This window comes from Zingiber officinale, chromosome 9A (genome assembly GCF_018446385.1).
Source record: "Zingiber officinale cultivar Zhangliang chromosome 9A, Zo_v1.1, whole genome shotgun sequence".
Classification (NCBI taxonomy): domain Eukaryota; kingdom Viridiplantae; phylum Streptophyta; class Magnoliopsida; order Zingiberales; family Zingiberaceae; genus Zingiber; species Zingiber officinale.
Window position 1 is genome coordinate 99,106,489 of NC_056002.1, and position 12,102 is coordinate 99,118,590.

Below are 12,102 nucleotides of genomic sequence, written 5' to 3' on the forward strand. Positions count from 1 at the left end.
TGGTTCACAGCTTTATAGTTCACACCTTCACCTTTGGGCAAGATGTTTCGTGAGCGACGGAAAGCAAAAAAATCGAGGAGAGAGAATAATAGAAAATAAACCTAATTTATATATAGAAATTTGGTTCAAAATTAAAAAATGAACCTGTCTTCGACTCTTCGTTTTCTTCGCTCGTTTTTTTTCCCCGGCGGCTGCGACTGCCTATGAAGAGTTTCTTACAACCAATTTTTTTTTTTTTTTTTGGTTCCGTCGACAAAGGGAGGTGACCGTCGACGCTACCCCCTGGTAGATCCGCCCCTGACCCTAACTTAACTTTGGTTGATTTGTATCAAAAAGGGGGAGATTTTAGGTGTCCTGTGGTAATTTTGGTGTGATCAACTAAGTTAAGTTAGATCCCATGTTTGTTTAATGTCTTGTATTTAAGTGTACAAGAACTTAGGAGCACAGGAAGTCGAGCGAAAGACACAGTTAACGAAAGAGATGACACGGGAGAAGGTCGACGCACTCAGTGTGTCCAAGGGACGAGGTGCTGTAGAAGAGTACATTGGCAGACAAGAAGGAAGCACGCAGTGTTTATCGAGTTATGAGAAGTCGGAGCGGAAGTTTGCTCGAGGAGAAGGTCGGAAAATGGATTCGGGTGAGCTCTATTCCGGATGATCGAAATCACTTAAGCGAATGGAGCCGGAATGGAGGAGAACCGGACAGTTAACGAGATGTTGACTATCGAGGCGCCTAGACCCCCTAGGTACAGCCTAGGGCGTGTCCTCGATGTGCCCTGTTTGGTGACTCGTCAACACGATCCGGTCGCCCGGAGCTGTTCCAGGCGCCCGACCACTTAAATTTTATCTGTTGTGCATCGTTTTACATCATGGATAAAGTTTTATCTACACCCATGCACCCGAAGCTGCCACGTTAGCAAATGGTCAGATCCGACCAACAGGCTATAAATAGAGTCCTGGTCTCAGTAGTTCGGTACAACACTTGAAAATGATCTTCTTTCTGTTTGATTTTGTAATCTAGTGCTTAAATTGCTGTAAGAGGCTTCTCCGTTAGAAGAAGATTTGATAGTAAATTTTTAACGTCTTAGATTAGTCATCTCCTAATTGTAAACTAAGTAAAAAAGATATGTTTCTTTTTTTTTTTCTTATTAATTAGTTTATTATTAAATAAAGTGTTTCCTAACATAGTTTGAAAAACGAAGAAGAGTTGATTTTCATTTTAAGGATAATTCATCCATTTAAATCAACAAATAAATCTGTTTTTTTTTTTAGCAAATATATTTTTTATTTCATCATTTTAAAGAGTTTTCATTTTCTAACTGTTAGATTTAAGGGAAATTGATTCTTATTCCTGGCCCAATAAATCAAACGAGTCGCAGTAGATCGATCCAAAGCTAGGAGGAGGGCAGCAGCCATGGCGAGGGGGCGACAGCGTGAGATCCCTTGCTCAAAGACCTACGGCTTCCCCATCTTCTGCGCCTCTTGGGTTCCCCTTGACCGCGTCTCGACTTCCGCCGCAGCGTCGGCCGAGGGAGACGCCCCAGCAGAAGGGGAGGAGAAAGAAGGTCAAGGAGGAGGAGGAGGGTCGGCTTCTTTGGCGCAAACTCACGATCCCAACCGGATCTTGGTTGCGCTCGGAGGAGGCGGCGGAGACAGCCGGAGCGGGGTTCCCAATGCCCTCCTCGTCGCCGAGTTCGACTTCGCCTCGCGATCCCTCTCAGAGACGCCGGTAAAACCCTCTTTAGCGCCATTTGGTTTCATATTTACGTGCAGATTTATCTAGTTTCCATGTGAGAGGCGCTTCTGTGGTGTGTGTAGGTATGCAGATTGGGAACTGATATGGATGCGCCTTATAGGATGGCCGTGCATCCTGGAGGAGACGGTGTGGTCTGCTCGTTTACGAAGAGTTGCAGGTTTGTAGCCTCTGTCCTTTAGATCCTCCATTTTTTTCCTGACAATTCTGTGCTTGGTAATCCCGTGTCTGATAACGAATTGAAACTTGTTTTGTTAATTCATTGCCAGATAATTTTCTGACAATTTTTTTGTTTTACATGGTTGTATGAAATCTATTAAGCAAAATTGTCTAGGGATTCTGGGCTCAAATTTCTCTACGGAATATATATTTTGATTTTTTTTTAACTTATTATGATTCTGTATTTTAGTCCATGTTATTATGCTCTAATTTGACCAGGAATTTGCACATAGCAATCACAATTTCACCATGTTTTACCAACAGAATATTTGGATTTCTGAGAAAAGGATTTCCTTCTAGTGTTGCACTTTGAATTAATTGCAAATAAACATGCTCTGAGATGAAGTTTTTATTATTTTGATTTAGTACCTGTCATGTATTTGACTTTAACAAGTTGAACTAGAATTTTATATTCACTGTTTTTTCCCTTCCTTTTTCTAATACCTTTGAACTGTTTAATTTTTACTTAGCAAACTGTCTCTTTGAGATGCTTATATGTACAAACTTTACGTATGTTTTCAATATTTAGAATTTGATCTTTCAATTTGCCTGTGGTTATGAACCCAGTACACTGGTTTGCTTTTGTTTGACCTGAAGTTTGGCAAGTGTTTCTTTATGCTGAATGATTTGACTCATCAGTTATAACTATTATTATAAATATTTTACCTTTTCTTCTAGATTGTTTGAGTGGGATATTCCAGAAAAAAAAGAATCCAATAAACTAAACTTGAAAACTTCAGCAAAGAAATTAGTGCAACTAGAAGATGTTGGACAGCAATTAGCATTGGCCTTCAATTTTGACGGTTCTATACTTGCTACCGGTGCCGAGGTAGATAAATTTCTATATGTTTATTTGTTTATATTAGTTAATTCATCATGTTAGCTATTTACAATGTAGCAACGCGTTACACATTTGATGTTATATCTACAATGTATTTATTTTAGCACTTAACTGTAGACTTTTATTTTGTTAGTTACTGTTTGCTCATAAATCTTTATATATAGACAACAAAATGGATAGGATTCCATTCTCCAATTAGAATGATAAAGGCCATGATGATGATTGTGATTTCATATCACTTGTTAGCATTTGACGACACCAATAAAATATACTAAGTTTACAAATATAAAATTGACTAGGAAAAAAGAGATAAGAAAAGTAGGTGTCATGATGATTCCACTGCAAAAATGTCCTTGTTCTAAGGGAATAAAGTTTCACAATGTATCTTGTCTAGTTGTCTCATCTTATATATGGAATGGACTAACATAATATAGTAATTTCATTGTTTATCCACTCGTGTGACTTTGGGTGCATGTTTAGGATTTGCTGTGCTGGGTCTGTCACACCCTGATTTTTCAGTTTGATATGCATCAATATGCCTATAAGATATCATGTATTCATATCCACATCAACTCATTATATTTGGCCCCATATGTTACTGTTATTTTAATTATTGTGGTAAGCCTTCTCACGCCTTTTAAAGGTCATATTTCCTTCACATTAATTAACCCATTGTTTGTGTGGTGAGATCTATTATATTTGAATATGACCTTGTTATGGATTTCTGGCTACATTCTCATAGTAGCTTCTTATCTTTTTCTTCTTGAGCTTTTCTATGGAAGGAGGAAGTGGAGAGATAATAGTAACATCCATTTTTTATTATATGACAAATTCTGATGCTTGTATCCACCTCTGCATCTAGCATTAGGTAGATTGCATCCAATCACTATCCTAATTTTTCCCTATGTTTTGGTTCATTTCTTCTAGATCACTCACAAAATTTTTTTGATTATGGGTCTACCACTGGAAATTCAATGTGCATTCTTGAATAAGTAGGTCATTCCTCTTGGGTCACACTTCTTCAGTATTGGTGTCAGTGTTTTATCCTCTGCATTATATCTGAAAACTCATGGCCAAAAAAGAGATACATGAGATGCAGACACCATCCTTACCCTATCATTGATCGCAACATTTTCTTATTTATTGGGAGAGACTAGTGAAAAGAAAGATGCTAACGAAGTCAAGGTTTAGTTCTCTAAGAACTTGAAGGAGAAAGAAGATACAATAATATCTCACTCATTGAAATCGATGATCAAGGAATGATAACGAAGCAAACATGCTAATCAGAGTTGGTGAAGCAATTGCTCCCTACACTTGAAAATTGGTTAAAGAAAGATGCCAATAATCTGTTGTATTGTCCAATTTTCTTGGTATAGCCAATGCAATTAGGAATTTAATTTTTGAGAGTTAAACTTTGTAACTTTTTCTGTTGACATCTTGTTTAGAAATAGGAGATTTATTCCAAGTTAAATAGAGTCCTTTTATGTAGTTCTCTATGTGGGATTATTGTTCCTCGTGCTGCATTACACTTTTTCGTTTTCTATTCAATCTCTAAATTTTGCTACGTAAACATGTGTTATTTTTTGATGCCTATCTATTTATTTAGTAAAGCACACTTTGATCTCGATTCCTTAAATTAACTTGCTGTCTATTCATATTGTTTTGTCTGAACAACTTGCTTTAATTTGTGTTCTTGCCGCTTGCAGGATGGACATCTAAGAGTCTTCAAGTGGCCAAGTATGGAGAATATTCTTGATCAAAGTGATGCTCACACGACTGTGAAGGATCTGGACTTTAGGTGGATGGATAGCTTGTTACACTCTAATTAAATCAATAGCATTTGATTTCTAATTACTCTTTTTTATTAAATAAAATTTTCAAAATACTCTGCAGTTCCAATGGTAAGTTTCTGGTATCACTGGGCAGTAGTGGTCCGTGCAAAGTTTGGGATTTGACATCATCAACTGTCACCGCCAGTTTGGCAAGAGAAAGTGTAAGAAGCCTCTTAATTGATTATTTATTGCGGAGTCTCAACTTCCCTTGTAACTATGACTCCAAAATACTTTGTTTCCAGGGTGAAAATTTTGGTTTCTGTAGGTTTTCTCGGATTATGGCCGATAACCAAGTCTTATATGTGACCACAATGAATGGTGCTGTTATTTTTTATGTTTCTCGCTTTCACGTCCCTGTTGTTCCTACGATTTTAAGATTTAAACTCACTTGGATGTTTCTCTGTAGGTAATCAAGCAAAGATTATTTTTTGGGATTCCCTTTCCTGGAAGAGAATTGGCACAAAGAATGTTTCCCGCGAGCCTATTTCAGCATTTAATGTGTCAATGGATGGTAAACACCTAGCCATGTAAGTGACTAAAGCTCTCCTACATTTGCAAGGATAATTATGCTAGTAGCATCTTTTGACTGTTTGTTAATGCCTTGAAATAATTGAATAATCTTATGATGATTGAGAATCTTATACTTGTATTATTTTTGCATTTTATATGAGATTTTCCAATAGTGCCTATGCTTACTGGCAATCTGTTAATCTCATTACTTATAATCGTCAACTGAACATGTGAGGCCTTCCATGTATCTTATATTGAAAGTGGTATAGACTCCCAATCAAAATCACAATTTTTTTTCTTCTTTAAGATAAGTATGAGAATTGGTCCTCAATTTTTGTCCTAGCTATAATAACTTTTCACTCATCTTGCAGTGGGAACCTGGATGGGGATGTTACCATCGTAAGATCCTCAGACTTGCAGGCACAATTAACTGTTAAAAAGGCACACCTTGGAGCTGTTACCGCCTTGGCTTTCTCACAAGATTCAAGGTCACTAAATCTCTCCTTGTTCTAAATTTCTGGCCTGTAAGAAGGTAGAGCAAAAATACTGCCCAAGTCCCTGTTTTAGCTGAATTATCTTTGCGCATCGCACCCTTTCATGTAATACACACTATCCGGCCCCTCTTTCCCCAAATTGAAATAGAAGCTTGGGGACTATCATTAGGTCATTAGAACAGAATCTTAGCGAAGGAAGCAGAGTGGTCTGACCTGATTTTTATTTATGTTTTTTGAAGGTGGGTCAAGTTGGCTAGGTCTGGGGATGAAGATATGGAGGGAATTTGAACGGATATAGGGTAATAGAGGTCTGTCGCTATTGCCTAGTATTTATGTGGCTCCTGCAGTGAGTCTGTTTGCCAAGGTGAGGAACTTGCTCCTCATGCTAGTGGAACTTTAGGTCAAACCGATACTTCTAAGTAGCCTAATGATACAATAAGTGCAGAGGCAGTTCTGCTAAAATAGTGGCTTTTGCGTGCCGACAAGAAAATAAAATTCTTGAGTCACTAGTTCTTTCATGTGCAGGGCATTGATCTCTGCATCTTTCGACTCAAATGCTCGAGTCACAGTGATTGAAAGGCAAAAGGGGGATGGTAAGCACTTCTGTTATTTTCTTCGGAATTTAATTTTGAAGTCTATTAAGTGCAAATACAATGACGACAGGATTCAACACCTGGGTTTTGCTACTGGTGATCATACTGGCTATTCTCGCCTACTACTTGAGGTTGAAAGAAATGCTTTAAAGAATTCTACCATGCTCGGGAACTGTGGGTGTGACTTTGAGTCTTCGTTTAAGCATTAAAATGCCCTTAGCAGGGGGACGAAGTGTGCTATCTAAAAAGTTTTGGATAAATTAGTTGAACCGGGTGGTCGGTTCAATTTATTTGAAAAAAAAACATTTATTTTTTTTATAGAAAGTGCTTTTTAAAAAATAGCTTCTCAAATAAACAATAAATATATTAAATTTTCGACTCGTAATCCGGTAAGTTCAATTAAAGTAATATAATACAATTTATTTGATAAAATAAGTTATAAATAAATTATGCAGGATCAATTTTAAATAAATTTACATCGAAGTTTATTTAATTCATTTTGTGCTCCCTTTCCAACAATATCCAAGAAGCTGAGAGGTACTCCCATTTCCATCTCTACAGTGATTTTGAGAATATTGCCCTAGTACATCTAATAAGATATTTTACTAGTATGTGCCAACCCACAAGGGATTCACACAGTCATCATAATTCATAAGGAGACGGGATCATCTGGTACATAAATTATGAATTTACTGTGAATTTATTTATTGTGATTGATGGATTATGTTGAATTCTATCTATTTAAATGATAAAACTTAAAATAGATCAATCTAAATGAACCCTCTTTTATTTTATAATTTACGAACAAGAGATACCTGCTCGTATTATTAGGCAGTCCGTTCTTATAACTTTTATCATAAGGCAGTCCGTCCTTTGTTATAAAAGTAAGAAATTTATTTGAAAAGTTGGAGCCATCTCTAGTCTTGTCATTGACCTAATTTATTAGTTATATTTTAATTCTATATCATTCTTTCTTAAAATATACCATTATAAAGAATTTTAGCCGATCCCGAATTTGATGCCATCCCATGACACGGCATGACGTCGATAACCGGCGACGTCGAACCGGCGTCTAGTATCACAGCTGGTTTCCAGTACTTCACCACGACGACGACGACGACGACGAAGACACGCGTCCTTATCTAGATTCAAATAACCGAATTTACCATTCGAAGGCGAAGCTCCAGAGAAAACGAGGGACGAAATCGTAAAATAAATAACAAAAGGTAAACTAAAATGGAGATCCGAAAATAAAGAAACAGTTCGCTATCGCACCAAAAAAAAAAAAAGTAAGAAAATTACAAATACAATGATCGAAATTTATAAAGCGCCAGATTAAGGAAAGGAATCAATGTAGAAATTGGGACGCAGACGCAGATCTCTAGAGCGCCGCGGCGGCGATCCACACCGCGCCGGCCACGGAGATCCAGCTGACGGCAGCCGAGGCGGCGCCGTTGTCGGGAGGTGAGCTGGGGGGCTCGGCGGGCGGGCCGGCAGTAGAGGAGGGCCCTTCGGAGTGAGGAGGGGCGGGAGGGGAGGAGACTGGGACCGCGGCCGGGGCCTCGGAGGAGGGCGATCGCGCCGGGGCCACGGACGGCGGAGATGAGGCTGGCGCCATAGTCGGGGCCGGGGGAGGGGAGACGGGGGCGACGGTCGGGGGCCTCGCGGGTGCCGCGGCCGGAGGCCGAGTAGGAGCGGGGCTGGGTCCCTGGGCGGAGCACGCCACGGCGAGGAGCGCCATCAGGCAGAAGCGAAGGACGGCGAAGGCGGAAGCCATGGCGACCGCCGCGAGATCGACGGCGAAATAGATCGGGCAGCGAGAGTCGCGATCGGGACTAGGGCTCGCAGTGGGAAGGGAAGAAAGAGAGAAGGACGATTTATATAGCCACGGGAAAGCGAAGGAAATTAAGGAAAAACAAAAAGGAAACCGTTTCTTTCCTTTTTCGAACCGCTACAGCTCAGCGCAAAGTCCCCGCCAGCCGTCGGACCGAAAGCGTGTGCAGTTAAAAGTTTTTCATGTTCTTATTGATGTTTTAATTATTTCCTTAAAGAAACAAGAAAACGGTGGCCGTCAGATCACGATCGGACGGATGAAACAGCTCGTTGCGTTACTAGTGGGATTCGGTGGGGGTGGGGAGGAACGCAACCAAATTATCGGTTTCGTTTTTTATTTACTTAAAATCGAAAAGAAATAATTAGATACACGTTAAAATTATAGATGTACATGTGGTGCAGTTGGGCGGCACATGGGTTCATCCTGGGAGTCTGGTGGCAGGGGTGAAACCCTGTCCGGACAATCCCATATATTTACGAGGACTTATTCAGTTTTATTGTAATCTAAAATAGTATTGATGGGAGTCATTCATTAATGAACCAATTATCATTATATATTGATGGGAAAGTATTCAGAGCACACAGAAAATCCTGCTGGAACTAGGGAAAAAAAAAAACAAACTTTCTAGCTGTTCTTAATGCTAACTATTGCACTGTACAACAAAATTTGTAGGGTGGGCGAAATTGGACAGGGACATAATGACAACAGAACGCTAGCTAGAACCGGAGAAGTTAAAAAGATAAATAAGAAAAGATACCATAACTAAATTACGTTTAGTTTGTGGCTAATTGTACAACAAAAACTCCTCCGTCCTCGAAGTGAAGGGTTGGTTTTCATCATACAAACTTCTTGGATAGCAGTTTGGAGAATATCTGCCTGCAGTGAGGGTTGGTTTTCAGGGTTGCTGCCAAAGGACGAATGGCTTTCTCTAGTGCCATTCGAGGCTGACCCTGCAATAGAAAGAGACCGTGTGTTTCTGATCTTTGAAATGCAGAGACTAGTTTAGTTTGGCAAGGTTCTAAGTAACTACCTTTGAATATTCGAGAGCTCGTTGGATCGGATAGTTGGCATACGGGTGCTGCAGGAACTGGCCGAAGTGAGGAACAGCAAGGAATTCACTTATAATGGTGGCCGGAAAGTCTTTGGGGAAGTGCAAGAAGCAACTCTCCACCACATTGCTGCTGTACTTTTGCGTGGAGAGTTCCACGTATTTCCCTTGAAATTGAGATGCCAGAATAGCATTTGCAAAGGGCTTCTCCAATTCAAGAATCGCCTGGACTACGTAGTTTCTGAAATATACAAGGGGTCAAGAAAAAGCTTGGCATCAAACTGAATCTAAAAGCAGAAGCAGAAGCAGAAGCAGAAGCAGAAGCAGAAACAAGAAGAGAATCTCGGGATAGTGAAGCAAAGAAATGGACACCCGTAGGGATCTTGAGCAAGTTTAAAGCCATTAGCAGCGATCGCTGCTACCAATTTTTCCTGATGTTTGCCAGTGAACTCTCGTATACATTTTTGTAATACACAACATCCATGTCGATGAGTAGCAATGTCGACACAGTAGATTACAGCACCATCGAAAATGAACTGCCACACAGATTTAAATTTTGTATAAGAAAAGACAGGAAGGGTAAAAGAAGGATTTAGCAAACTGTTCTGTCAAATGAAGAGAGCTTAAGAGATTTAGATGCGGCATAGAGCAAATTCAATGCGTAGAAGAAGTGTATTTAAAATTTAAAAGATAAATAGTCAAAAGACGCACATCACCAAAAACAATTCGTCGAAGTTGCAAAAGCAAAGAAATTGGTTAAATTCTCATGCCATTTTGCACCAATTTCATTGTGATTCATCTCCAACTATTTCCCAATTCGCCTCTAATATTTTCCTGCTAACATATTATAACAAATTTAATTGAAGGTGTATCATGTATGAAACTTTAACATGATGAATAAAGAACTATCCTTTAATCATCTTACTTTACATAATATTTAGAACCATCATCGACCCTCATGGGACAGTGTTGCATATAGATAATCATTGCCAATTGTTGCTATGCCAAGGCTGAGATCCTTGCATGCCTCATAATTTCGAAATTAGTACAAAGCAACCTAGTTTAGATAGGTCATTCAATTAAGCTTTTCAATAATTAGTCATGCTCTTTTAGTTCACTAGAAGCTTAAGCTATCGCACCTTCAATTTGAGAAAGGTGGCAAAGAGATTATGTACAATCTTCCATTGTTGTTCGATTTAGGTTTTGATTTAGCTTGAATTATTTCTATAAATGCCCTAAATATTTTTCTGGCTCACAGTAATGCCATCTAACACACTATTATTTCTTTCTTATTTCACAGTCCTAACGTGTCAATAACAAGAACAAGTCAAAACTTTATATTCTAAGTGACACTGGAAGCTAAAACTATATGAAACTAAACAGTCAGAGATCATTTATAACTTTCTAGTCTTTCTAAAGTACGTGGTAAACACTTACCGAATCAATCAGCTTAGCCATTGCAGAAATAAAGAATAGAAATGGAAGTAAAGAATAGAAAATGAAAGAATTCAGAAATAATACTTCAAAAGAAAATAATAAAACAATGTGATAGAACATAAATGTTCTTGTAACTCAGAACAGAAATGGTTTCCTCAATTAGGAACTTTGCTACCTTATTGTCTTCAGCTGTGAAACTCTCCAAGCAACGTTGAAGGACATGACTGCCATTTAAGTCCTTAATGAGATCGAGAAACCCAAGTCTAAGGGTTGATATAACCAACGAAATATGTTGCTTAGTTTTCACTGTCTCTATTAATTTCTGCACTGTCCTTGTTCTGAGAAATAAATGCAATTGTTTCATTGGAAAAATAAATCAATACTAGTAGTCAGATTGTAGCATGAATTCTAAGAGAAGGCAAACAGAAAGGTACTACTCACCCATGAGTGTTGAGGGAGATTGCTATAAGATTAGCAGGATCTTTGCTAAGCATGAGCAGGATCGCCATCTTCTGTTCTTCACTGCATTTTCCGAGTAGTTTCTGCATGAGATAGTTTGCGGAGGGATCGACCATGAGATCGACTGCACGTTCAATGATGCCATTGAAAATTGTATCAACCTGATCCTTTCCTTCATCAAGCTGCTGCTGCAATAACCGGCATCCGTGCTGGTCTTTAGCAAGGCAATATATTTGTTCTTTACTCATAAAGCTGAGACACTTTGTAATGGTTCCCTGAACAATCCTTTGGTTCCTTGGGGAATGAAGCCCCCCCAATTGCCGAGGAATTGAGCCTCCCTTAGAGATCTTCCGTGCCATTGTCACTAGCTGATCGCCAGAAACCAAGAAAGGTTCTCCTCTAATCATCTGTGAGTGAAATAACATATCAGATATTGGATAAGACCCATTCTCAGATTGACTAAAATTGCCAGAATCGTTTCCCTGGAAAGGGGTATTTGGTCGCGAAACTTGACCAATTTTCAACTCTCTTGTTCCAAAAGAGGGATTCCCAAACAAGTTTACAACTCCAGGATAACGCTGCCGGATTTGAGGCAGAGACGCGTTCCCATTCGCATTTACCAAAGAATCCCGTCCAAAAGAGTCGAGCGAAGACCCAAACAAACAACCGACTCGGTGATGGTTGGCATGGGGCAGGGAACGATCGATCGGTCCGTTTCGGTCGGCGCCGAGACGGACATTGCGAAGGTTCTGGAGCAGGAGGGTCTCCTCCAACGGAAGCGAACGCTCCGCTAACGAGCTCGGAACCCCCTCAGACCAGATACACCCGCCGCCACCCCCATGGAGGACCGACGTCGGCTGCTCATCGGCGATGATGAAACCGGCACCGTCGGGTCTATCGAGGACACCACGATGACGAAGATGGGGAATCTCATCCAATAGATTATCGATATCGAGCTCCTCCGCTCTCTTTCCCATTATCACGTCTCGCTCCTCCAAGAGTCTGGCAGAATCAGGAAAGAAACGGGATAAGAGGAGGATTAGGGTTCGACGACCAGGATTTGTGGCACGGGACTTCGCGGAG

At 39.8% G+C, this 12,102-nt stretch overlaps 3 protein-coding genes across 3 annotated transcripts; 1 reads left to right on the forward strand and 2 right to left on the reverse strand.

Annotated features, from left to right (window-relative positions):
- Positions 1 to 1,350: 1,350 nt before the first annotated feature.
- LOC122021182 (SEC12-like protein 2) lies at positions 1,351 to 6,626 on the forward strand. Its single transcript, XM_042579260.1, has 10 exons — positions 1,351 to 1,728; positions 1,818 to 1,912; positions 2,650 to 2,800; positions 4,519 to 4,610; positions 4,706 to 4,805; positions 4,887 to 4,962; positions 5,051 to 5,171; positions 5,526 to 5,642; positions 6,174 to 6,241; positions 6,312 to 6,626. Exons 1-10 carry the CDS (start codon positions 1,414 to 1,416, stop codon positions 6,389 to 6,391), a joined length of 1,215 nt encoding a protein of 404 aa, XP_042435194.1. The 5' UTR covers positions 1,351 to 1,413; the 3' UTR covers positions 6,392 to 6,626.
- A 996-nt stretch (positions 6,627 to 7,622) lies between these two features.
- Positions 7,623 to 8,018, reverse strand: LOC122019373 (arabinogalactan protein 1-like). The gene has a single exon (XM_042576848.1). It carries the CDS (start codon positions 8,016 to 8,018, stop codon positions 7,623 to 7,625), a length of 396 nt encoding a protein of 131 aa, XP_042432782.1.
- A 632-nt stretch (positions 8,019 to 8,650) lies between these two features.
- Positions 8,651 to 12,087, reverse strand: LOC122021226 (putative pumilio homolog 8, chloroplastic). Its single transcript, XM_042579318.1, has 5 exons — positions 11,002 to 12,087; positions 10,736 to 10,898; positions 9,496 to 9,659; positions 9,106 to 9,364; positions 8,651 to 9,025 (listed from the first exon to the last, which is right to left on the reverse strand). Exons 1-5 carry the CDS (start codon positions 11,994 to 11,996, stop codon positions 8,912 to 8,914), a joined length of 1,695 nt encoding a protein of 564 aa, XP_042435252.1. The 5' UTR covers positions 11,997 to 12,087; the 3' UTR covers positions 8,651 to 8,911.
- Positions 12,088 to 12,102: the final 15 nt, after the last annotated feature.

Excerpts from the sequence above, each read along its gene's own strand:
- LOC122021182 (XM_042579260.1), top strand. The coding sequence starts at position 1,414 with ATGGCGAGGGGGCGACAGCGTGAGATCCCTTGCTCAAAGACCTACGGC. Across the intron at positions 4,806-4,886 it reads CCAGTTTGGCAAGAGAAAGT|GGTGAAAATTTTGGTTTCTG; the intron begins GTAAGAAGCCTC and ends CTTTGTTTCCAG. Across the intron at positions 4,963-5,050 it reads ATATGTGACCACAATGAATG|GTAATCAAGCAAAGATTATT; the intron begins GTGCTGTTATTT and ends GTTTCTCTGTAG.
- LOC122019373 (XM_042576848.1), bottom strand. The coding sequence starts at position 8,018 with ATGGCTTCCGCCTTCGCCGTCCTTCGCTTCTGCCTGATGGCGCTCCTC.
- LOC122021226 (XM_042579318.1), bottom strand. The coding sequence starts at position 11,996 with ATGGGAAAGAGAGCGGAGGAGCTCGATATCGATAATCTATTGGATGAG. Across the intron at positions 9,660-10,735 it reads TCACAGCTGAAGACAATAAG|TTCATTTTCGATGGTGCTGT; the intron begins GTAGCAAAGTTC and ends TCTGTGTGGCAG. Across the intron at positions 9,026-9,105 it reads GAGCTCTCGAATATTCAAAG|GGTCAGCCTCGAATGGCACT; the intron begins GTAGTTACTTAG and ends TTTCTATTGCAG.